The 24,509-nt window shown below is 38.1% G+C and overlaps 1 protein-coding gene across 3 annotated transcripts in view; it reads left to right on the top strand.

The window, feature by feature from the left end:
* MYT1L (myelin transcription factor 1 like) overlaps positions 1-24,509 on the top strand; it is a 171,694-nt gene that overhangs the window by 46,453 nt on the left and 100,732 nt on the right. For 2 of the 3 annotated variants that reach the window (XM_025203388.1, XM_025203389.1), the window contains exons 4-5: positions 413-771; positions 22,693-23,664. In XM_025203388.1, coding sequence (XP_025059173.1) covers positions 413-771; positions 22,693-23,664 — 1,331 coding nt within the window. Of the gene's footprint in view, positions 1-412; positions 772-22,692; positions 23,671-24,509 lie in introns of all 3 variants that reach the window. The other variant, XM_025203387.1, reaches the window with a different exon arrangement.

The following is a 24,509-nucleotide window of genomic DNA, read 5'->3' as shown; positions in this document are numbered from 1 at the left end:
ATGTAGCACTACTTTCCCACTGTTAATTCTACTCGTCATTAGTTGTTAGAAAAAAAACTTTTAGGAATTAAAAAAAAAGCACCTGTTCAACACACAAAAGAGAGAAAACAATGAGTAGACTCTCTGTTAACATCCCTATTAACTGTATAATTGAAATTGTGATATCTGGGTGTGGCATTTTCTGGAAATTAATGACTGTTCAGCAATCCGGTGGTTTTAAATCCAGTGCTCTCTGCTTTACTCATTGTTGCCTAAGTAGTGTTATATTTGGAAAATGTACATTTTAGGGATAGTAATTAATCATAGTACAGAATTATAAGTGAATAAATTTACCCAAAGCTTTTATCAATCTGACCTGTAGAGGAGATCTGCCAGACAGTGTAATAACACAAATCTTTTATTTCCTGAACAGTGTGTATGGCTGCCCTTTGGCAAAAAAAAGAAAAACACAAGATAAGCAACCCCAAGAACCTGCTCCCAAAAGAAAACCATTTGTGGTTAAAACAGACAACTCTTCGGTAGATGAGTGTTATGAAACTGATGGAACAGAGGAAATGGATGAAAAGGAGGAGGAGGAGGAAGAGGAAGAAGAAGAAGAATATTCTGATGTCAATGAAGAACAAGTTGATGATGATGAGGATGATGAAGAGATAGATCGAGAAGAGGACGAGGAGATTGAAGAGGAAGAGGAGGATGAAGAGGAAGGAGAAGATGTGGAGGATGAAGAAGAGGAGGAAGAAGAGGAGGAAGAAGAGGAGGAGGAAGAACGTGGTAATAATCACAGTAGTAGTAAAAAGTAAACACTGTCTGTATTCTGGGTTAATCTTCCAATGTGGTGTGCAGGGATTTAACTGTGCAGCTCTCATTAAAGCTAATGGAAGTCATGCAGCTAAATCTCCCTGCTCCACACTGAAAATGTACCCCACTGTGTTCCTTTAACGTTTATTTTAATAAGACCATCTTACAAATATTTTGAAGCTACTAACTCTCAGATTATTCAAAATGGAGGGTGAAGGTGTGTGCATGCCAAAAATGTCTGCAGAAATGATTAACTGGAAAGCATGCACAAATCAAGTAAAAGTACAAGCAAAGGATCAGCTACAGATGGATGTTTGTACTGATCATTTGCATATACATTTACTGGATCGGCTCACATAATAGCACTGATTTCTCACAAAAATACCACCACATGCTTGAAGATGCTTTTAGTGAACTGAAATGGGCCTCTTCCCTGTAAACATTCAGTCCTACTCCTTTTCCCCAAAAAATTCAGAAAGAATTTTCACCTATTTTGGTTCTTTGAGACTTGGATGTTGTGTACTTTAGTTGATTTATTAAAACTATTGAGAGCAACAGGTTTACACAGATGAAGTCCTTTAAAAATTTATATTTTTTCGACATAATACTATGCCTGTTATGCCTTTCAAATATACAGATACTTATAACTAGCCCAAGTAATGTAGTAGCACTGTGATTACCCATTGTCATTTCTCTTTATTGAGATTTTAGACTCTGTGACTAGCGCTTTTCAAAATATATAATCAATATCCTCAAATCTGGAAACCTCCACCTTAGTGACATTATAATGTACTGGGGTGAAAATGAAAGAACCATAAAAGATTAATGAGCTTTCTAAAAAGCATTTTTCCCATTTCCAGGGAAAAAGTTTTTGGTTGGTTAGATTCATCTTTCTAACCAATAGAAATATAAGAAAAACGTTCAGCACTTCTCAATTGGTTTCCTCTTAGGAGCCAGGTATAAAAGTTGTCTGACTTTTGTTTCAGCATTCAGCTAGATCAGGTCTAGAAAAAGATTGAGGAAATGCTCTTTTCATTCAGGCAACCATGTGGCCAACAGATGGCAACAGATTTTCTCAACTGTATGAACCCATAGTTTTTCCTTTTTCACTTTAAATTTGCCAACAAAATCTATCAAAACCAGACAGCCAAGCTTGAAAGTTCTGGAGGAATTTAACACTTAGGGAATTGTTTCCTTATGACGCTCTTGTTTCAGAGCCTGTAAGGAGAGTCCATCATTACTTAGGCTATTGCTTTCTTGTTCAACGAGCATAGGAAATATAGACATTCTTTCTTTAGGGTTAATGACTGAACTTCTCAGCATGTGGAACATAACACCAATGAATTGATTTGGGGTCCAGATGGAAAACAGTGATACTACACTATCAAAAATAATATAACTATCTTTCCCCTAGCCCTTGCCCCACCCTTCTCCTCCCCCAAAGTACAGAACTAAAGAAACTAGCTTCTGTCAATTTGGCAAATTGTGTAGTACATTTACTTATATAGATATTATGAAATATAATACTTTACTCATATCCAGAACTACTACATATCTAGTTAATGATCCAAATCAATGATTTCTATGTATAGTAGGCTGTAGTTAAGGATCACAAGTTAAGGATTTTATAGAAGTATCTCTGTTAGGTAATCATCATAATACCTGCACTTAACCTAATAAAAAGTTCAGTTACCCAAAGGATTCCATGTCACCTCAAAGATAATGTGTAGTTTCCTTGATAAAAGAAAAAAGAAAGACTGATTCTGTAAAATAGTGGAATTCTTTTTAACATACCATAAAATAGGATACTTGATAGTAAAATTATACAGGGCAAATTGTTTTACTAATTTAAGCATCTTTGTATTTGCTACTCTGTGATTCCACTCACAGCACAGTTGATTCATAAGGAAGAATTAGTTGTTAATTATGTTGATTGTCTCTTACTAGAAGATTTAGAAGGCAGGTTAGACAAAGATTTATATGAGATGACTTAGACAGGCTGTTTCTGCCTTCAGTAGGAGTTTGCATTACACTATCTCTGGTGGTCCTTTCCAACCCTATTTTTCAATGGTTCTATGATTCTTAAATAATGAGTTCTTTTTGTTTCTGTCAGAGTGGGCAGACCTAGTTTTAAGATGTTAATGGAATTTGTTTGTAGGAGAGACCTCCAAAGGAGGGTGCATTGGGTTCTGGCCCCCACTCCTACCTCTAATGATATTTTGGCATTTTGCACTTAATAGTCATTAGGTAAAATTAATAGTAGTGGAATTGCATCTGCCCTACTGGGGACAGGTAACAGAACCAAGGGCCCCTTCTTGTCTGGGGTAGTACTCATCTCACCGAGCCTCAATCACAATGGGTTGGTTTTATAGACCCAACAATCGTACCAGTTTTGCTACCCAGTGGACCATCTACAACAAGAGAGGTTAAGGGTGATCTTGATCTTGCCTTGCCATTGCCTTGGTGGTTAGGGCATTTTTTCTTGGAATTGGGATGTGTAGGTTCCAAATCTCCACTTCCCTGATAAATGCTCTAATCACTAGACTATTTGGTTTAAAGGTGGGAGGACTGTCCTTCTCCTTTAGTGTCAGTTTCTAATCATGGATTTTATGCCACTAACACCTTGGGCACATAGTGTTATGAACCTTCCCAAACAAAACAGGTTCTCAAAAGAGCAAACATGGCCAGACAAGATGAGTTGTGCAGGAGGGTGTAGGATCTAAAATCTGTGTAAGTGACCTGAAATACCACTAACTTTAGCCATACACATTAGCACCTAAACTGGAGCCTAAATATAGAACTTCTTGTGGAGAATAAGATGCCTCTGCATTTCACATAACAGTTTCTGTTCCTTGTGCTGTAGTTTTATGAGCACATAAAGCTACAGGACAAGGGACAGAAATCGGAATGTGAACTGCAGAGGCAATTTATTCTCATAAACAAACCTTGTCTTGATGGAAAGAACAATTAAAACCTAGATAATTTTGCTAGTTTTTTACTTCTTATATACTATTACTTAGGTCCAATTCAGTTTCCTGTTACAAACAGGTAAAACCATATACACTCTAGTAACTCTTTTAGTGGAATTTTGCATTTTCCCTAAGATAATAGAAAACTAGATGTTGGGCAGGATTTTCAAGGAGACTAGGTGAGCTAGGATCATAATTTTTACAGGAAATATTGGGACTTTTGCTCCAAAACTACTTAGGCCTTTTTGAAAATCCTATCTTTACTGTTCAATCTTTAATAAAATGAAGGACTTGGAAGATACAGAAGCATCCTAAAGCAACACTCTTACAAATCTCAAAATACCAATTAAAGAGAGTCAAGGACTTTTTGGAGCTTGGTCCCAAATCCTATGTTCATATCCCTGTTTATAGTCAATTGTATCAAAATATAATGCTTAAAATTTCCTTTCAATGGCCAAAACATCCTTTTTAATTCTCTAGTAATGTACTTAGTCTCTTTCATTAATGTACCTAATCAAAATTGCCCCAGTTCTGTAAAGACCAAATGTACAGCACCACCATTAAAGGAAAAATAAATCTTTCCAATTTCCTTTACATTCCTAAAAGAGAAAGTAGACAGGCAACCTTTGCTGAGATAACCTAATCTACCAATTCCAATCCATATGAGAGTTCAAAAAGTGAGATAGTAAGAGAAAGACCACTTTTAGGAATGCCCTTTCTCTATGGTGGTTATGGCTGAACATCTTTGAATTCAAATACTAAGAGCACACTTGATTTACAAGACAAACTAAGGTAATTCTCTTCATGAGAAGAGATCATTTCAGATAGCTGGTTCCCAAAGACTGTTTCACAAAGCTTTTCTATTATAGAAAGAAATCTCCGTTGGAGGAGCTCCAGGAACAGATGTTCCAAGGCACCATTTAGCCTATATCACATGAAGACATTCAAGATGGCTTGTACTCCAGGTATTTCATAATCCCTCAGGGTCAGGAGGAGTCAGGCTGATTCTAGATCTAAGGAAATTTAATACATCAGTCACATCTAATCCATTTCACAGATCATGCTACAAAGGATTTATTGAAGTTTGCTAAAGGTGAATAGTTAGGATGTATAGATCTGTCAAATGCTCCCTTTCTCATCCCAATAAAACAACACACATTAATTTCCTGAAAGTTCATGGTAATGGATACTGTACAAGATACAGCACTAAATTTTTGCATAAAAGGTGCATCAAATCATAGCTGTAGGGCATAGTCAAGGAGCATATTCAAGGAGACAGAATACAGATCTTTGAATTATACACCATCATTCAGAAATATACAGGACAACTGCTTCATCTGTTTTCACATTTCTCTAGATTAGACTATTTTTTAAATAATCTGGTACAGGTGGCCTTTTCCTCAGTAGCACAGACAACACTGTTTTATACAAGCACTCATGTCTTTAAATCCACTGGCCAAATTTTTACTTAACATTGATAGTGCTCTCCTTTATCTTCCTGATCCCCTTGTCAGATTGCTTCTGCAGCTGATTATGCAGGTCCTTCTAAGCAAGAGGAGACACAAACACCAACTAAAGATAAAAGAATTGTGTGTCCTGAGAAAATTGTGGCAGAACATATCTCCCTACTGCCCCTGCATTTTAAGAGACTCAGTCTGGGAGACAATGAAGTAAAAACATCTGTATTAAAAGAGGTGTCTTGTCCAATCTGGTGATCTTTCATCATATTTATTTATTCAGAGTATTAGCAGGAAAGCTGTCACCCAATTGGTGACTATAGTAAATATTCTAAATCACTCAGAGCAAAAAGCCATGTGCCTGAATACTGCATAGGCAAAACATCCGAGAAAAGAAAATTATAGCATTAAATGAAGAGTTCAGGAAACAGCAGTTCACTGTTTAGAAGAATGTAGATGGAAAGAGGTTCATTTTCCAGGCCCAGAAGTTCATTTTCCAGGCCCACAGAAGATGTAATAAATACATGACAACCTCACAAGGGAAATCAAATCTTAACACAGTGATGATAGTCTGTTTTATTTGTGTGCTTTGATATATATATAAATCTTTATAAAAAAGGTGGAAAATACTGGAGTAGGCATATTTTGCCACTGGAACTATAAAGAGCAGGAATAATAAACCCTAGCAAAGCATGGGTGATTGGTCTTGCTCCAGCTAGTTGGTCAGTGCTTATTGATATAAAATGGCAATATTTGCTTTCAGCTCCAGTGCAAGTGATCAGACCTTACTGTTGCGTAAGATAAATATTGCTGCTATCCACCTTTACATACTAGCTCTACAATTCTTGCTGAACCAGACCCATGCAGATGTACAGATTGCTTAATATTCTGGTTGTTAATAGTTTGTATACTTTCAGATTCACATTCTAACCAAAGTGAGGGTTTCTGCATCAAATTTGGAAATAACAATTTGATGAAAATAATTAAAAACAAAATAGCTTAGACTGAAACTTGCAAACCTAAAAGGCAAGAATGTGAGAAGAGATAGCCAGTCGATATCCTTTGGACATGTCCAATTCTTGTAGAAATGATCCAGACGCATTTATTACATTTAATTTGTTTATCATTTACCAAAAATGTTGCTGATTAGTAAATTTTCTCTTGCTATTATATTTTGCGATTTAGGTTTCTTAGACCCTGTCATTTGTAAACATATATTTTAAAAGTTATTACAAAGTCTCTTCTGTGACCAGTGTTATGAACCTGATTCTGAGCTCTCTTACATCTGCACTCATCAGAAATAACTCAGTTTAAGTCAGTTGAATTCAACATCTCCCCCATACTCCTTTTCCTTAAGAAACTCTAAATAAAGACTGCTCACCACACTATCGGGTAGCAATTTTTTCAGGCCCTGGTAAGGACTTTGCTCTGTGTCTATTTGTCATCACTTGAGTAGTCCTAGCCACTTTAACACAAATGCTTAAAGTTAGGAAGGGTTTTTGGTTGTAGCTGTGTTGGTCTAAGGACATGGCAGGAAAAGTTCTTTGAGTAGATGCGATACCTTTTATTAGACCAACTGAATAGTTGGAAAAAAGTTCTTAGCAAGCTTTCAGATACAGTCACCCTTCTTTAAGCATAGGGAGGAGTGTCTGCGGGTCTGAGACTCCAAGGAAAGAGAGAAGCTAAAAGCCTGGCAGGATGTCAATGAAAATGTAAATAGGTAGAAATTAGAAAGACAAAAGTTAAAGAAGGTAAAGGAGGGGGAAGATAGCAAGGGGATAAAAACTCAAAGTGAGACACTGCAGTGATAAAATACAAGATAGAAAAGAGGCTGTCTGTGAAAAATGAAGTAGTAGGACATCAGGAAAACAGGAGTGAGAGAAGCTAAAAGTGTGACAGGATGTCAGTGAAAATAAAAATAGGTGGAAATTAGAAAAACAAAAGGTAAAGCAGGAAAGGGAGGGGAAAGAAAGCAAGGGAGAACAAGGGCAAGGGAAACATTAAGGTGGTGATATTACAAGGTAAAAAGAGGCTAACAGTAAAAAGGGAAATAGTTGGAAACCAGGGAGACAAAGGGCAGAAAAATAGGGGAGGGGAGGGGAGGGGAGAAAAGGTGGGGGAAAAGAAGAATGTAAGAGGTCAGGTCAGTCAGGTACCTGGTGAATTAGATGTCAGGCAGGTTGTAATGTGTCATAAATCCAATGTCTATACTGAATCCATGATTTTTTGTATCCAGTAGATTTACGAAGTGGAGTTCATAGGCTTGGCTATGAAAGGTGTTTTGCACGTTCTGTTTGAGGTTTAGAATTGGGAGATTAGGGAGAGAGTGATTGACCTGTGAGAAGTGTGTCCCCACAGGTAGTTGGGTATTCTTGTCTTTGATAGATTTTTGGTGTGCATTCAGTCTGGTGTGCAGTTGTTGTTTGGTTTCTCCTAGGGCTGTGCAAAGTTTCAGTCCCTGATTTGATTCAGCGGAGATTTGGCCTGATTTGGTGGCCAAATCTCTGAATCTGAATTGAATCAGGAGACCCTTTTATCTCTCCAAATTCAATAGGAACCCTCTGAAGATTCAGACATAGAGACAGCTTTAAATGTTTTTTCTACATACCGCTAGGTAGCAGGGGCTCATCAGTGCCGCAATGTTGGGGTGCATGGAGTGTCGAACAGAAGCACGGGGGGGCTTCCCAGTGCACTCGGCAGCAGACCCGGAAGTGGACCAGAAGAACTTCCAGTCCACTTCTGGGTCTGCTGGGGTTTTCACAGGGACCCCCCCCCTCCCCCGCAATCCCCCGGCTCAGTGACTGGTGCCTCCTGGGCCTAGGGAGGGCACCCAGGGTCCCCCTGCAGCCAATTGTCAAGCTGGAAGGGCATGGGGGGGGGGGCAATATGTTCCCCGGCAGACCTGGAAGTGGACTGGAAATATTTATAGTCCACTTCTGGGTTCTCTGCTGAGCACGTGGAGGCCCGCCCCCCCACACTCTTGGAGGATCTCCAAGCACCCCAGCACCACAGCAATTGCACACCTGCTACCTCAAGGTATGTAGAAAAAACTTTTAAAGCTGTGTCTATGTCCAAATTGCTGCTTCTTCGAATCAGCATTGAATCTTCATATTTAGTTGAATTGAATCAGGGACAGTGATCTGAATCAATTAATCGAATCACTGTCCCTGATTCAGGCTGAATCTGAATCCAAATCAAATAGGGCCTGCTTTGCACACCCCTAGTTTCTCCTGCATATTTTCCATCAGGGCAATTGCTGCACTGGGTGAGACATATAACATTTCTGGAGATGCAGGTGTAAGATCCAGGAATGGTGATGGTTCTATTGTAGGGTTCTGGTGGCGGGGGGGGTGAAGGGGGTGGTGCAGATGTGTTGGCAGGTTTTGAATTTCTTGTCCTGGCATGGTCTGGCATGGTTCCCCTCCCTTACCTGCTATACCTTTTGTCTTTTTAATTTCTACCTACAGGCAACCCTCGCAATTCGCGAATCCGCTATTTGCAAATCCGCTATTCGCGGATTCGAATATTTGCGGTGCACCACCCCATTGAGGTGTGTCAGGGCGAGCACCACCGTGGCTCCCTCTGGTACTGCACTGAGCTCCTGCCTCTACATAAGCAGGCACGGAGCGCCGTGCATGGTGGGGGAGGGCAGAGCCGGGGAGAGCAGAGCAGAGAGCAGAGTCGGGCAGGTGGAGAGAGAGCGCTGGGGATGGGGAGGGAGGTGGCAGCGGTGGCGGCATCTTCTCCCCCAGAGGCAGCTGTGGTTGGTCCCCAGGTGCTGCGGGGGAGCCCCGCACTTCCAACTTTTCACAGGGGGGGAGCTGTGGGGTCTGACGGGGAGCCCTGTCAGTATTCATGGATTTTGCCATTCGTGGGGATCTCCAGAATGGATCCCCCGTGAATCATGAGGGTCTCCTGTATTTACATTTTTACTGACATCATGCCACACTTTTAGCTTCTCTCTGTCCTGGGGGCCCCAGGCCTGCAGAGACTCCCTGTGCCTGAAGAAAGGTGACTGCGCCTGAAAACTTGCTAATAACGTTTTACCAACTACTCAGTTGGTCTAATAAAAGATATCACATCTACCCAAAGAACCTTACCTGCCTAAAGTTAGGAATATACTTAAGGTGCTTAAGTATCTTGCTGAATTGGGGCCTTATATACTTAGTCCCTGTAAGCAGAAGGTAGAGACACAAGGTCCTAAATAACAACATACATTTCTGTTCCTTCAAAGTAAATTATCCTGATGTGTCTCGGTGCAATACAAAGAAAACGATCCCATTTGAAAACTGATAGTGGGTCACCGCTGTGTATCCCCAATTCAAGTTGTCAAACTCATCTGGCCCCACATACTAGATGAGTGGCATAGTGCCAGTCCACAGGTCAGATAAATGGCATGGGGCCAGCCAGTGGGCTGGATTGAGCCCATGGCTACCTCTTCTACAACCTTTGGCTTGCCAGATCCAGCACCCACAGTACTCACTCCAGCCAGTCCAGGGCTGCCTCACAGGTGGCACCTGCTTTTGCCAGATAGGGACACATGGTGCCCACTCCAGCCTGTCCAGGGCAGACACCACTTGTATTGTAGGTCCCAGACCAGCTGGTATGGGCACCACATGTAGGACATTCCTGGGACAGCCAGAGCAGTAGCTGCAAATGTTGGATTTGGGCTGCAGGATAGGTTCCAGACTGGCCCTTTGCAGGGCTACCACTGGAAGCTGGATGATGTGGCTCTGCAGGCCAGATCTTTGATACCCTTGCCAATCTCCATACTGTTCTGTACGCAGAACTTCCATTGACATCAGGGGGAGTTTTGAAAAGAGAGCTAGGGCAGTTGGAGAATTGGCAATCTGGATTAGAGGCTTAATCAGAGAGCTTCAGTTTAAAAATTCAAACCAGTGATACTTGACAGCTGACAGGTTTTTTAAATCTTTTGCCTGTGCATATGTATTAGCACTTGTTTTATGCTGAATACTAATCCCCTGAATATTAATTGAAAATGAGACATTGGCCCCATTGAGTAACATCAAATTACCTTTGCATTTCATTGTGATCTGCTTTTATACAACTGTACCAGGGGAAGCAGCCCCACTTCTCAGCACAGCAATATAGGACTCTCACAGATTGCGGTTCCAGGAGCAGAGGGATCACAAGGGCTGTGCTTCTGTTGCTTCTGTCTACCTGCAAACAAATGCAGAGCAACTCTTTGACTTTACCTCCTCTGCATGGTGGCTGGCTAAGTGATATAAATTGCTCCTGGTGGGAGCAAAGGGGGACCTGCAGAAGGACTTCAAAGGGGCGATGTTGTGAATTTACAGATGTATTCTCATATTCATTTCGACTTTCTGAAAGAAAAAATTCCGTCCTAATAAGCCACCACTTTTGGCACAGGTATGCACTGTTGCTTAGCCAGGGCTAGATCTAAAGAGTGAATCTAAAATTTAGTAAATAAAAATATCTGCCTACACATTGATGAATGAACTCTTAATCCTATGTTAGACCCATGAATTCCATTGCTTTCTGGAAGCAGTAGTTCCAAGAGAAAATAAAATTAGGTTTTCAAGGTCAAGGACCTGTAATGAGTATATATTGCATGAGTCTCTCTCAACACTAAGGCTGTAGCAGTCCCAAAAATATGCAAATATGTTCCACTCAGGCTCTGTTAAGGAATCTAATTTTCCTACTTTTGCTAAAACATTTTTTTATGCAGCTCTGATAGGAACAAATTCTGCTCATCTACTTATGAACAATTTCCAATTTATTTATAGTGTTTATCACATTAGAGATGTGACTACATGGCCAACAGGATTTTACCCAGAGAAAATAGAGCATCCTGTATAGCTAGTGAGGAAATTTCATTTTTCCTCCTATAATTTTCCTCTCTAAGGGTTTTTATGGAAAGGAAAGTCACAGCAAGACAACGTTTTCTGGATTATTCTGTTTGATCCAGATTATATCCCATACCTCAAATCTGTAGTTAGTTTTACCGTATACCTTAAAATCCAAAAGGGCACTGCATGACTGAGGATAAATAAAAATAAAAATACTCATAAAATTATACTTCTAAAACAAAAGCAACACAAAAGCACCCAATTTATAATAAACATTTATATGATAATATAGGTAACCCTCATATACAAGTATTGTCTCATTTGTTAGTATGGTTTAGCATAGAATTAATACAGAACAATTCAATTCATTCTTCTGTCATTTGTACCACACGAGACAATCCTTTTACATCTTAAGAGGTGCATTTGCTTGAATGAATTAATTTAGATTACACACAGTCTGTGGAAATAGTCTGCAGGAGCTAGAATTAGCCAGCCAGACATCTTGTCTATGTAGTCAGCAAAAGACAGAGGTCTAAGGCTAGGAAAGAAACCTCTTTAAGGAGCTAGGTTAAGGATACCAAATGATAATTAGAGAGAACCATTAAAAGGGTCAAAGAAAACAAGCTGTTTTTGGTCACCTTGGTTATTAAAATCCGCTGAATTAATGGTCATACATAGGCCATATACAGAAAATATTGATATTAGTCTTTGTTAATTTTTTTTATAATCTCATTAACATTAAGCATATAAATTACCTCCTGGGGCTAGAGTGCTTTTTAAAGAAATTGCTGCTAGAGATTACAAATAATATGTAGTAAGTATTAGCGTTTTGGTAGTATTTTGATATAGCTGTGTTAGAGAAAGCTTTTTCTAGTTAACGGGATTAACTGTTCAGGATTTGACATGAACTGATTGTGTGAGTCAATCAAATTAAACTAGAATCCATAGCTACGACAACCCTGAAATCGAGATACAACAAACTGTGCTAGAAAGTGGAAAGGGAAGCACTAAAGCACTGGACATCACGTCTGTTTTCAGTTATGCTGGTGTAAAGCCAAAAATACTCCATTGGTGTCAGTGATATAACAGAACTGAATTTGTCCCTATGGACAAAATGCATTTGAAAGCCAAGCAAAAGTCTTGTTCTTTTTCCAGGCAGACAATGGGATGGTATTCTTGGGTTACTATATAGACTTTTAAGGTGCTATGTAGCCTGGTTTGATAATTCCTTCCACTCTATATCATTTCTCATTCATCACATACCTGTTCCAACCAAATACATTAGGTTACAAAAAAGTGCTGTTCGGCTGAGAAAAATCTGTTAAACAGCTTCTTGGATGTCCTGCAAACCACTGGTCTTAAATCTTTATAGAGTATCCCCCTAACTAGTTTGGCATTGTCTGGAATAATTAAAGTAGTAGTTCAGTATTGAAGTTAGGCTTTGGATCGAAGCCTGGATATTTATTGTTTCTCCTGCCATTACAATACATTGAATAAATCACTTCCCTCACAGAATTAAGCAGCAGAGGCAAAGGAATACAATATGACTGATACTTATTATTACATCATTAAGAACAGAGATGGCACCACATATTTTATCTATCTACTTGGGATATCAAATAATACATATATTTAAAATATTATTTTGGGAACATCTAATGAATGTAACCCGCCTGCCTGGTTATTTGAAAACAGGAAAAATCATGATCTGTTCCTGAAGGAGTATTGGGTCAGTTCTGAAAAAGAAGCATATTCTCACCCATTCTAGCTAGTCTACTACCTGATGGTTAAGACACTGTCCTGGGAAGGTGGAAGAGGAGAGCTTGAATCCCTTCTGGTTGAGAAAGGCAGTGTGCCCAGATCTCACACTCCTTGTGGAAGACTAGCTAATTGCTTAAAATGAGAGGGGAGGGTACCTCCACTTGATCAAATTATAAAAACCTTCGCCATGTTATAAAAGAAATTGGCCAAGATGACATCTTGTGGGGATCCTAATCCTGTTGATTTGTATTAGGTATGCTCTGAATTTGTCTACTGGATCAGATAATTTTAAAGTTAAACAGAAAGGTACCTAGTGAATTAGGTGCTTCCTGGTATAGGTGGCACCTAAGCATGTGTACGTTATGGCGTAGGGGTGTTGGATCACTGTTTTGGGTATAAGATCCTCTATTCTGTCTGAATCTTGCTTTAAGTACCTACAGGCTTTATGAAAGTAGTTCTGAGCTTAAAGCAGGTATGAGTAACAATTTACAAATGAGTTTCAGTCTGATGAAGTGACTCTTGTTTTCATCATCATTTGTTTTCTGTTTATGGGATTATTGCTAAAGTCTCAAGAGTAATTCTTTTTTAAGGAATGATTTCATTGGACAATGGAAAAGCATCTTTGGGGACTAAGGGGAAAGAACAAGGTCCAATGAAAAGGGTAAAATAGGAGTAAGTGTGAAGAAAAATGTTGAAGAAAGATACAAAATTTATTAGGCAGTCACCTTGACAGCACAGGAGAGAGTCAGAAATTGAAATAGGATTATAGGATCTATGCCTGATGGACTAAAAATTAGGAAGATCTGAGAGGAGGTGTAGATAAGAGCAGTATTTTCTAGAACACTGAGACTGCGTTTACATGGAACGCTTACTGCTCAGTAGCGTTGCAGGGCACAAACCATGCTGTGACGCTACTGCACAGTTGTAACAAGGTGCTGCACAGTAGTAACAAACTACTGTGCAGTCAGCATCACCATGAAGCCATGCAGGGATGCTACTGCATAGTAATGCAAGTTACTACACAGTCATTTAGTACTTGGGTGTGCAAGTACTGAGTGACTGCACAGTAACAACTGCACAGTCAGTATCCCGTGTAGACACAGCCTAAAAGTAGGCATGGAAAGTTTGAACTAGATATGAAAACCAACAGGAAGACAGAAAGAATGAAAGCATAATAACCAGTCAACATGACAGAAAAGAAGGCTGGGTTTAGTGGCAGAACTGGCCAGAACCTCGGATTAGGCAAACTGTTGGTGCCCACATGTAAGTCTATGGACATTCTATCGATATAGTTCTTATGCTGCCATTGTATTACTCCAGTATCAGAATGTCTTCTGGTAGGGCATTGAGACATGAATAAGGTTTATCTACTATAGTGCATTAAAAGACATAAGTAACATTATTAGTATAATCTTGATGCCATTGCTTGATGTAGGTATTTTGAGAGATTTGCTGTTTATATGTTTTAATAGATAAATTTAAATTACTAGACCTCTCCTTAAGCAAACTCTTGGTTTTGGCCAATATGTTTATTAAGATTCGACTTCAAGGGATAAATATCTGCTAAAGGACTTTTTTTCAGAATAAGGTAAACAAGGCCTTTTTCTTTGCTACCTTGCACACTGTGTACTATTCTGCGTTGTATATTCCATTTGTACAGGCCTACAGAACTCTACAAGGTACATTTTAGTCTAGAGTCAGGCCCAAAAAAATCACTTAAAGACATAGGTATTGACCATGAGTTAGCACAAAAAGATGCTATACTTTAGCCCTTCTGCAGTGTCTCTTGATGTCCAGTCAGCAAGTTTGGGGTTAGCTGTCTGGTAGTCTATAATCAAAAAAGCTAGCCAGCGGGCTTTAGAAACTGTACTGGTTGTTTCTGATTCTATTAGGTTTCAGTTATTTCATGATTTCTACCTTTTCTTGAGATCTTCAAATAATCTGGATTCTTATGTATAGGCATTCTTAATTTTGAGAAATTTGTACAAAAATCATTCTTCTCGAAATGGCTTGAAAATGGAGATGGGGTGGGTGGGCTTGTAAATGCTGTGGCATATGTAGTAAAAGAATGAGTAGTGGAATTTTCTCAAGGACTTAGTGCTGGTTTAATATTGCTTCCTTTAAGATTATTGAAGTTTTACTTCACTGACAACAGTGGAAGCAGAATTATACTACTGCTGAGTGCTTGAGAAAAAACCCACCCAATATGTTATAACTATCTTCAGTTTGCCTTCCCATGATAAGAAAACCAAGGACCATTAAACCTGACTTGATTTGTGGAGAAGATATTAAAAACAGTGATGAGCCAAAATTACTAATCATTTAGAGATCCATAATTAGGAGCCATCATCACGTATTTATAAAAAAGATAATTGTCCTTGGCAAATGCGTTTTTGCTTGAAGTCTTTGAATACTGAACATCAGCAGAGAGGTAGACAGTGGTGAACAACATGCACAATTTATGTGAGTTTTAGGGAAGCATTTGATATTGTTCCACTTAATAAAGTGATTTGGAAAGTCATAAAGCATAGTAGAGAAGCAAAAATACAAAGGGATAGAGCAAACAGATTCATGTTGGGTAGATTAGTTCTATTGACTCATAAGTAGCTCAGGCACTTCAGTGTAGAGCAATTTAAGGTAATGAGATTAAAGCCCCAAAATAATCACAGAAGCAGGAATACACAATCCAAACTAAGAATGTTTTAGGATGATTTCAGTGTGGATCGTCTACAAAATACTTGTAGAAAATAACCTAACACAATCCCAGGTGAAGGTAGAGATACTGATTCTGGTCTTGTGTATGTTACTTTTATTTTGGGGGTGTACTTTTATTTTGGTTCACTCCATTGAACTTCAGCATAACTACCCCTGATTTTACACTATCATGAGACCAGATCAGGCTGAGAAAGTATAAATAAGAAAAATTTGGAAAATTTACTGTGGCACAGAGTAAGGTAAGCCCCCCTCCCCTCTCTCTCTGTATATACATGTGTATGTGTGCATATAATGGATATCTGACAGCTGTACTTATTTAATTATTTGTGTGTGTGTTTGATTGACATGCTTCCCTATGTTTCAGGGCACATATGTAAATTGAATATGTACCATTGCAGTATTCCTTTCCAAAGAGGAAAAAGAAGAGGCAAATCCCTCCAAATAAACCCCTCCAACTTTCCCTCAAAGACTTGCTTATACTGAACCACATTCCACCGCATGTGAAAGGGGAAGCATAGTCTCAGATAGCTAAGGCGAAGCTTTGAGTGGTTTTCAAGGTTTCAGGCATCATGTCCACCCATAGTATTGAATAAATAACAATAATAATAATTGGGTGGACTGGAAGCTGAAAAGGAAGTTCTAAGGGCAAAGGAGGTGCTGGCGATAGCAAGAAAACAACTATCCTCCTAAAAGGATCTGAAATAGCAGCACCGAACAACAGTGATCACAAAAGTGGTGCAAGGGAACGCATAGCTAGAGGGACATTATTAGGAATAAATATGTATGTCCCTGCCAATTCAGATGACACTATATCAGTTACTTTTTACACAAGTACATATATTCATATATGTTTTTGATTAATTAAAATGTATTTTTGCTGTGCTCAATTTTATCTCAATATGAGCAAATAAAATGTGGCCTTATTTTCTGGTAACTGTTTGATGGTAAGATACAGCTTATGATTCTGCAAGGATCCCTGTTATTGCTTTAAAAATACTCATACTTTTTTACTAAGTGAGCAAAAAAGCTGCCCCAGATTCATAGATGCTAGGGTCTATCAGTTTGCAAGACCAGATAAAGAGTAGAACAGAGAGAAAATTAAATACCAAAATATAACAGAAAAAAAAGAAATAAAGATGTTTTTAAAGGAAGAAATGACACCACAAGACAGAATAGTTAATTATGTACAATATTTGAAGTCTGTGCAGACCTGCTTTGCAGCTCTCACTCTGATTTTATAATGCTGAACCCTACTGTGATATGCTATGTTCTTCAGCTCAGACCTTCCTTGCAGTGCTTAATGACTTCCTCACTTCATTCATTTCACTTTGAGCACTGGTTATTATTTGAATACTATAATTATTGTGGGAGATTCTAAGCGGTGGAACCCAACATTATAGCTATAATAAGCATTTGTGGGGAGAGGAAGGGGAGTAAAAATAAGTTTCATAGATGTTATATGGCATTAAGATGCATCAGATAAATAATTAGATTATTTTCCCTCCTGATTTTTGTTAGGTAAATAAAGATTAAATAAGAAATCAAATATGATAAAAATAAATTGCTTGGGTCTTTATATTAATGTATTCATACCACAGTAGGAACTGGTGCAGAAGCAACAAGTTATATATGATTAGTCCTGATTGTTCAGTTAGTCCCTGAAATCTACAGGACTGTTGAAGGGTTTGGGGTTTGGTTCAATTCTGATGAACTAATGGGAGTTGTCAGTTGACTTCTGTAGACTGGATTAGACTCAAGCAGAGTCTGAGCTCTGTTTCTCTCCTGTGGATAGGTGAAGAAACTCCCCATCATAGAAGATTTTGGAGAAAGTGTATTGAGTTGTCTACCCCTTCTCAGAATGTTTCTAGAGGAGGCAGCAATTTCCTTTTGTCTTTAGGCTTTTGTAAAAAACAGAAACAAAAACCCTGTTGTTTATTTTTTCTCCTTCCTTCCTTCCTTCCTTGAAAATCTAAAAATGTATGCTTTATTTGAATTGACAGTGCTGTATTATATTTTTAGACTGACTTTTATATATTCTAAACCTGTTTGTGTGATGTATAGAGGCATGTATGCACATTTCTATGTATATCACTCTGTCAGGTCAGGAGAAAAGTGGCGGCACAAAGACATATACTGTACATTTTGGAACTTCCATATGGTTGCAGGAAAAGGAGTAAAAACAGATGATGCTGTTTGGAGGATGAAACCATGCATCTGTTCAGGAAGCTAGTATAACTGCATAGGCTGAGAATTGTTAGCTATGGTATTTCCCTCGTGCCCATGAAAGAAGACACCGCAGATTTGAAAAGCCTTCTGGTTTCTGAAATCTGTGGCTGTTGGTAGGAATATAGCTGCTGCTACTGAAGTATCATTGCCTCTCTCTGCAGAATCTCTCAAACTAAATGCTGTATATATTTTCCTTTGCAAAAAAAAGGTCCTGTTTTGCACAAGTTCTTATACTAAAAATATAGGAAGATTTATTCTTTCAAGAAATGTATAAAAACTCATTTGTAGAAGAAAAGGAAAGAAGCACTTTCAGGAATTCTGGGCCTTATTCCTGACTCTCCAGTGACTCATTTTGTGACCTGGGATGAGTTACCTAAGTTCTCTGTGTCTCCCATCTGTAAAATGGAGCAAAAATACCTACCTCACAGGGGTGTTGTGAGGCTTTATTAATTAATTTTTGTAAAGTGCTTTGAGATCCTTGGATGAAAGGTGTTGTTGGAAATCCAATGCTTCTTCATTTTTATAGTGCAGTGCAGGACTTTTTAGATTTTCAGGTGGTTGAAGGAACCTGACTTTTTATAACGCTCCCCAAAAGTATCAAAATAGCCAGCATAGCAGGACACCTTGTTGTCTGTTATTTCTATAAGGATATATAAAAAAAAAAGCAACTTCCATGGTAAAAACAGTTTGGGTTTTGACTTGTCACAAAACGTTGTGTTATTTTTGATTCACCACAAAACTACTCCCTCCAGGCTACAAGGTACCAGTTTCTTTCACTAAAACAGAAATGTTCAAGACTTTTAAAAAGATAGGCACACAGTGTCTAGTACTAATGACATGTTCTTTAATTACATGCAGGCAGACCCACTAACATAAATTAGCTCATGCCATAAAGTCACAGCTTCTAGTAGGGGAATGGCATATAACCTTTCTCAGGGAAGAACCAGGAGACTTCCTAATTGCACTTCTCCAATCCCAGCACAATCCATGACTCTTCTTAGAAGGATGCACAAATCTGTGTGTACCCACTCAGCCAAACTGACTGGACATTGCCCACTCCCTACCCACTTTTGCCTAAGTTGTTCCCTGGAGAAACATTTTGTTAGTAGCTCAAGAGCTTTTCTGAATGGAAATGCTACGATTTTGGCCAGAGCTTCCAAAGTCTGTGTAGGAGATATGATAAGAGGTTTACTTCTTCCTCATACTGTGTGGTCTTATAACAGCCATCCAAAATCCAGCCCACAAATAGTGTGAAGAGTCCTGATAAAATAGCTATTATTATTAAATACCAAAAAATACGAAGAACTAATTAAATTTTCAGTTTTAAAAATAAATAAACAATAAGTAAAGGAAGAAAATGTTAGAGCTGAATTAAAGTGAAGTAAAGTGGTGAAGTAATTTTACCACACTATTGGACTATGTTTCCAGAGTCATGTAAACAAAAATACATAGTAATCCAGGGTTACATGCATTACACATGCAGAGTATTTTGCATTCTGGCCTCAAGTAGCAAAGCACATAAACATATGCTTAAATACTTTACTGGACTGGCCAAAGGGCTTAACACCTCAACTAGGAGACAGAGTAGACCTGGACGCACTTCTCAAAAAATACCCAAACCTTTATATAGACAAGAAACATTCCTCTAGAAGTGCAGTGAGTTTTAAAGAAATCCATAGTGGAAGAAGCAAGAACACATGAAAAATACTAAGAGGAGGAACAAAGCTTGAATAAAAGGATTTATTCTCCTGCTTCCCTTACCCAGAAGTTATACTTTACATTTTTTTCCTCCATCATCTATTTTTCTTTTTCTTTTTAAGGTTGAACAGGCAGGAGAGTTGAAATAGGTATTACCAAACAAATAGAATAAGCAATATTATAGTTACAGCTTTCACCCAGCTTCACCAATGCTCAAAAGGAATTTACATGTCTTCACTCATACAGTATGTGAATCATATTTTGACTTTTCACTACCATGTAGGAAAAGTATAGCACATTCTTCCCATTGGTAATCATTGACATGCCCATCATTCCAGTAAAAAACCCTTCTTTATTAAACAAACCCAAATTTCAAAGGTTTAAAAAGTATCACATAGCACACTCAGTGTGTACATGACCTTTACTAATAAGTATTAACTGAGATAATATACATCTTCATATCCTAGGTTTCAGTACACTGTGGGTGCATCTGCACAATTTTTTTACTGTGCAGCTGCCTAATTAGCTCATCAATAAAGTCTCAGCATCTACACATGCGGTCCTCTTAGGCTGCAGTGAAGTTAACTCCACCATAGGTTAGTACTTGTAAATACACGTACTATCCTACAGCAGTGTTCTTTAGTGTGTAGTAATGCCTGTGTAGATGTTGACGGGGCTGGCTGAGGCTTCAGAGTGTGGGTTGCCTGCTGCCTAGCCCCACGCTGGAGCACACTTGTGCCCCAGGCAACCCCTCTGCAGCATGTTGAGCTGAGTCGGAGCAGCTCCAGGATGGCTTGCTGACCCCCCACAAGGCTCCCTGCCAGCTGGGGCTGCAACCCCTCTCAACATGCTGTGGCCCCAGGCACACGTATAAACATGGTGCCCATGATCAATAAACTCTGGCGCAATATACACCAGAGTTTAATGTATCGCATTAATTTCATGTGTAGACTCAAACTTGTACTAGCATCACAAGTTATTATGGATGTCTAGTCCTAGGCTTAACATCACTGGCATTTTTCTGAGATATGGCTCTCTGCCTCATTAATTGCTTTTGCTTCTCCTTCTACATATCAGACAGCCGCAGTTAGCTGTAGGTATTCTATACCGATCAGATATTTCAAAGCAGCATTTGCACTGAATATTTTTCATGGGAATGATCCATAGCGCTAACATTCACAATAACATGAGGTTCATTTGTAAATTTAATTTTAGAATATGATAGTTAAATTGTTAAAAGCATTTGTTTTTCAAAAAATCCAGAATAATAGTTCAGTAATCCTTAACTACCTACTTCTCAGCAAACAAGTAAGAGGGAAGGATTTTAAATGGGGATCTGAACTGTATCTTACTGTCTTGCACTGAGAAACCTTAATCAGATCTACCTCATTTTTAGTGAACCCAAGCCATAAGTGGGAATGTTCACTATCCCGAGAATAACAGATTTCTCAAATAAAACAAAGATAAAAAGAACTCTATCAGTGACTTAAGCTTTCTAAACAGCTGAACTTAACACACACAGTCACTTAATAATCCTCCATGCTATATTTAAGGAACCCCAGTGTATATTAGACAATATATAACTTAAGAATCTCTGCTCTTTTTTTTGAAAACATAGGTTACTCATCTTTGTGCATCAGTTCCGCTGCTTAACTACAGCCTGCTATCATCCCAGGATCCCTAAACCACTATGTAGAAAGAACATTATCTTATGACTGTTGAGCTTTGTATTTAAAATTCTGATTTGTTCTTTTGTCCACCAGCCTCAAGAACGTATTCACTTATTCCAAAAGCATGCCTGTCAGAAAATGTTAATATATTAAATTATCTTGCTACCTGAAATTTCTCACTACATTTCATTTAACCCCGAACACAAAGGTCACAGCTTAGAAACTGTTGCATATTTAGCTCTACCAATCTTGAAAAAAAGACTGAGTCCATTTCATAGTATCTTGACTTAGGTCAGCTCTTGAACCAGGTGTTAATTGACACAACTCCATTGATTCCTTTAAATTTACACTGGCTGAAAAGCTGGCCCACTATGTCATTCTAATTACTACTATGGGAAAAATTTTAATAGCTGTGTTTACCTGTTACATACAAATGCCTGCAGCAAATATGCAAAGTGTTATTTGAGTAATTATCAAAGTATAGTTTACATTGAGTTCATTACTTAGTCAGCTTTAAATTTATTTTAAGACCTTATATCATGGTGACACATTTTAACTTTTGAGTTACCATAAGATATATCAAAAAACATTCTGTGTATCTCATACTGACTCCTTTGTTCAGAGTTGCCCCCCAGCCATTTAGTAGCTACCAGAACTAAACTGAGTAAAAAGAGTTTCTCTGTGCTATGATAATGTAATATACAGCATAACATGCCAACAGTGTTGTTATCTAGCATTGCCGCTATATAGGACAGGCATTTTGGTGTAGAACCAATATCATATATTTAAAACAATCTAGCTGGGAGATAGCACAGAAATTTATATTTGTGTTGTATATACAAGTCCTTCTACCTTCCTTTTCTGTAATTATTATCTTACATTTTTTCACTTTTAAATAGTGTGTGATAACCAAGCTGATAGACTTTGATTTTTATCTATGGGCACACTTACTAAAATGTACTTTGTACCTCATGATGTATTTGTTTTTATGAGTATTTACATAACATTAATGATGTATATGATGCTTACCGAGAGACAATTCTTGCTTATTCATCAATAAGAAAACCAATCCAATAGTGCTCACTTCTTTATCATCTACCATACCAGGAAATATGGGAATGAGGAAAGTTTAACAAACCTAAAAAAAAATAAAAGAGCATGAATATTATGCTTATTGCAAATCCACTAAAACTGTACAAGAAAAAGGAGAGAAAGGAGAAAAATGAGAATTTATGCCGTAGTATTTTAGAAATAATACTAATTTTTTTTTTAAGTCTTACCAGTTTCAACAGTTTGTTGTAAATTTAGTAAAAGAAATCAATGGTACATAGCAAATATATGAAAATGTCCTTATGGGCTTTAGGAAAATTCACTTAATCAAAGAAGTTTAACTCAACTACACATGGGTCTTAACATTCTAGAGCAACTGTATGATTAACAGTATTTGACATGCAGTTTGTTTCTATCCATGCTATTGCAACAACAGTTCCAATTCTAGCCACTTTTTTCTTTTCTTTTCCTTTTTCTTTCTTTGTTTCTTTCTTTGTTTCTTTCTTTTTTTATGCAGAAGACCATCAAATGAATTGTCACAATACTCGAATAATGCAAGACACAGAAAAGGATGATAACAATAATGACGAGTATGATAATTACGATGAACTGGTGGCCAAGTCATTGTTAAATCTTGGCAAAATTGCAGAGGATGCAGCATACAGAGCCAGGACAGAATCAGAAATGAACAGCAATACATCTAATAGTCTGGAAGATGATAGTGACAAAAATGAAAATATTGGTCGGAAAAGTGAGCTGAGTTTAGATTTAGACAGTGATGTTGTTAGGGAAACAGTGGACTCCCTTAAATTATTAGCACAAGGACATGGTGTAGTGCTTTCAGAAAACATTAATGACAGAAATTATGCAGACAATACTTCACAGCAAGATAACAGGAATATGAACTTTGTAATGCTAGGGAAGCCTGTGAACAATGGACTCGCAGAAAAAATGGTGGAGGAGAGTGATGAAGAGGTGTGCCTCAGCAGTTTGGAATGCTTACGGAACCAATGTTTTGACCTTGCTAGGAAACTCAGTGAGACAAACCCACAGGAAAGAAATCAGCAACAAAATATGAACACCCGTCAACATGTCAGGCAAGAAGATGACTTCCAAGGAAGAACACCAGATCGGAATTACTCTGACATGATGAATTTAATGAGGCTTGAGGAACAGTTGAGCCCCAGATCTAGAACTTTTTCTAGCTGTGCAAAGGAGGATGGGTGTCATGAAAGAGATGATGATACCACCTCTATTACTTCAGACAGATCTGAAGAAGTGTTTGATATGACAAAAGGTAACTTAACGCTGCTTGAGAAAGCTATTGCTTTGGAAACTGAACGAGCAAAAGCCATGAGAGAAAAAATGGCAGTGGAAGCTGGAAGAAGGGACAATATGAGATCATATGAGGAGCAGTCTCCAAGACAACTTTCTGGAGATGACAGGAAGCCTAAATCCAGTGACGGCCATGTCAAAAAGCCATATTATGGTAAAGGTAATATTTCTATATACCGTATGTTGTGTCATGAAAAAGTGTGAGCTAAGTACGGCTTACAACCCTAAAGTGAAGTTATTCATTCCAGAAATGGGATCTTTATTTAATTTGCATTATGATGGCATGATTTGCAAATAAGATCAAGCTATGATCACAAAATAAAATGATTTATTCTGCAGTATTAGAAACATGTACAGTATTTCAGTGCATTACCATTTGGCTAAATTAGAAAAATGTAACTTTTCAGGGAAACCAAACAAATAAGAGATCATGTTGAAAGAGGCAAAGATTTTTCTGAAGTGTTTAATGTGTTTTATAGTAATTATGATTTAAAAACTATAAGGAGAATTGCATTGCTTACCATATTGAATGGTGGAATTTTATGTAGCAGTTAGTCAATCAGCTATGAAGTGCATATTTTACAGATTGGATTGGGTAGGTGGCATCATGATTTATAAAATTATCATCAAATGACAGTAATTGATGAAGCCTCTCCCATCTAAAATATAGAATTACCTGATAGAAATTGAACAGTATCAGAATGACCGATAACATATGATAGGGGCAGTGACTGCACATTAATTATTTTAAGATAGTAAGGTAATGGAAACCATTTGCTATGCAAGGCATGATGTGGCCTGGGCTGAGATCAATAGCAATTTCTTTCTTATATGCATTCCACTTCACTGGTTTCATTCCATTGTGGAAACAGTTAAGGTGCTGCCTTGACCATAATTCAATATAAAAGACAAAAAATAGACAAAAGGTTACTTTAGAATGTGTTTTAATTTAGGGAATTATCCTAGTGATGGTGCGTTTATATTAAAATGCCCCTTTTA

Source organism: Alligator sinensis, unplaced genomic scaffold (genome assembly GCF_000455745.1).
Source record: "Alligator sinensis unplaced genomic scaffold, ASM45574v1 scaffold832_1, whole genome shotgun sequence".
Lineage (NCBI taxonomy): Eukaryota > Metazoa > Chordata > Crocodylia > Alligatoridae > Alligator > Alligator sinensis.
This window is presented reverse-complemented; position numbering and strand designations above follow the sequence as displayed.